The 2300-nt window shown below is 34.3% G+C and overlaps 1 protein-coding gene across 2 annotated transcripts; it reads left to right on the top strand.

The window, feature by feature from the left end:
* The first annotated feature begins 246 nt into the window (after positions 1-246).
* Positions 247-1837, top strand: LOC133803823 (uncharacterized protein At5g64816). Of its 2 annotated transcripts, none has more exons than XM_062241963.1 (2): positions 247-405; positions 1141-1837. In XM_062241963.1, exon 2 carries the CDS (start codon positions 1183-1185, stop codon positions 1558-1560), a length of 378 nt encoding a protein of 125 aa, XP_062097947.1. In that variant the 5' UTR covers positions 247-405; positions 1141-1182; the 3' UTR covers positions 1561-1837. The 2 variants fall into 2 exon arrangements, with proteins under 2 accessions (XP_062097947.1, XP_062097940.1); XM_062241956.1 differs by having other exon boundaries at positions 254-405; positions 1133-1837.
* Positions 1838-2300: the final 463 nt, after the last annotated feature.

The following is a 2300-nucleotide window of genomic DNA, read 5'->3' as shown; positions in this document are numbered from 1 at the left end:
GTAAATTTATCTATTATTATATTTTAATTAAAAGTAAATTATTCGTTTATAAATTGTTATCTAAATTTTAGTTTTAGGATTTAGATTTAGATTTTAGATTTGTTATTTTCTATTCTAATTTGAGTTGGAATTTGAATTTATAAACTAAAAGTATGAGAGTATCTTTTGCAGTTAAAACAAAATTGAGAGCGAAATATCTAATTTAGAGAAAATAGAAGGTGGATTTGTAAATATCCATTTTCATTTTTATTTTTTCACAATCGAACGAAATATATACTCTCTCTCTCTAGTCTCTATTTACCAGCCTCGATTCGCATTTTTGCACGCTGCGTACTAAAACCACTAACACTTGCCCACTGCCCAGTGCCGGCGCCTACTGCCAGAGCCGTCCCGATTTCGTTCTGGGTGAGTATCCCAGTAGCAATTTTTTTTCTCTTCTTGTTGTTGTGGTTTTTTTTTTGTGGGTACGGATTTCTATGGATATTGTTTCAACAACTGTGAAGAGAATCAATTTTTCCGTATAGTATTATTCTCGCTTTCATCTGGATTGGGTTCGAAAATGGTAAGAGTGCATTAGATAAGGTTTTTTTTCCCTGTTAGTATATTACAATGTAGGCACCTTATTGTGTTGTTGCAGTGGAAATGGGTGTTTTCATATTTTCATTCTGATAAGTGAGTGAGCATGATTTTTTATTTTTTTGTTTTAGTCATGTGTCTGACACACTGTTTTGTTATGATAGAGATGAGTTATAATAATCCCAAAATTATTTAGTGTACATTTTTTTTTATATATATATATATTAAAGAAAAAACTTCTATAATAAGGACTGGTTGCACATGGAACCAAGTTTAAAACGAAATTTCCTGATTTTCCTTCTGGGTTTCTTTTGTGAAGTCTGTATAAAAGTCTAGAACTTCTTGACTGTAAATATATAGTACAGTATCTATTATAAGATATTCAATTCAAAGATCTTGCCACTTGCATACTACATGGTTTTGTTCATTATAAGCTTCACTGCTACAAGTATGCCAAATTGACTCTGTAAACCTTATTAAGTATGCATGATGTAACAATGAAAATGATGATTAAAGCATATTGTAGAGTTCTTGATAGTTTGAATCTTTTGTGAAGGACTGAAGAAACGTAGAGAGGGAAAAAGATTTTGATCTTTTTGTGTAGTGATGGTGGAAGTGTGGTGGTCTCTCTTAGCTGCCATCCCTGCGGTTGTTGCAGGGCAAGCTTTTAGAATGAAGAAGAAGCATGCGGAAGAGCAGAGATTACAGAGTGCCCGGGGTAGGGAGAAGAATTCTGACGAGATTTTTGTATGTGAGAGGGTGTGTACATCAAAGAGAATGCTGAAAAAGGTTGGGGCATTCTCAAAGGATCCAATCCCTGATACTTGTGTCACTGTTTGTGGAGTATCCGAGCTTGAAGCTTGTGCTGATGCGTGTGCTCGCACTGTTTGTGTTAACCAACATCAAGTGCCCAACTGGAATGACATATGCCTCCGAAGATGCCAGAGTGAATGTCTCAAACTCTCCGGTTCTCATTTTTCTTAGTTCAATTTTGCACTACTTGAATGATGAAAAGTGTATGGCATCAGTAGTTTGTTGGTAGTGCTTGTTGCTATGATATCTGAAGCATGTATCACTGGTTGTGTAGGTGGTTTTATTACCACACTTTTATGCTCCATACATTGACTCAAATTAGTCTCAGTGATTCTTTAGAGAGCTTTTCTGCAATATTAAGAATTTGAAGTTTTTTGGGAAACATGAGTTTTATGAGCTGTATTTTTACATTTATGTAATTTTCACTCTGCTGTTTCATGTTATTAAATGACTAGGAGCAGATTCCATTAATTTTGCTGATCTCAAGTGCTTAGCAAAATTAAAAGATGTTGCTTTCTTTTGTCCTCTTATTAAGGTGTTGATATCATCACATTTGTAACTAGGATCATCAAACCATCCTCCAGGCATCCACTGCCTTGCTTCTCCTGCAACTTTGTTTCTACGGACAAATGACAGTTCCCCCATAAATTATCATGCATTGCAAAATCACTCCTTCAATTATTACTAATATTTTTGCCAAAATAGTTTTCGTAATATGATTTGTCTGTATATCTTTTACTGATGATCAGTGTGACTCATCATATTTTGAGTCACTCAGTAATATCTTTTATCCCACTGCAATTATCAACCTTGTTTATGCACCCTTGTACAAATTCTAATTATAGACAAAGTTAGCCTTTTATTGTTGGAGTCAGTAGCTGCAGTAAGGTAAAAATATGTACTAAGTTATG

The sequence above is a fragment of the Humulus lupulus genome, chromosome 1, assembly GCF_963169125.1.
Source record: "Humulus lupulus chromosome 1, drHumLupu1.1, whole genome shotgun sequence".
Lineage (NCBI taxonomy): Eukaryota > Viridiplantae > Streptophyta > Magnoliopsida > Rosales > Cannabaceae > Humulus > Humulus lupulus.
This window is presented reverse-complemented; position numbering and strand designations above follow the sequence as displayed.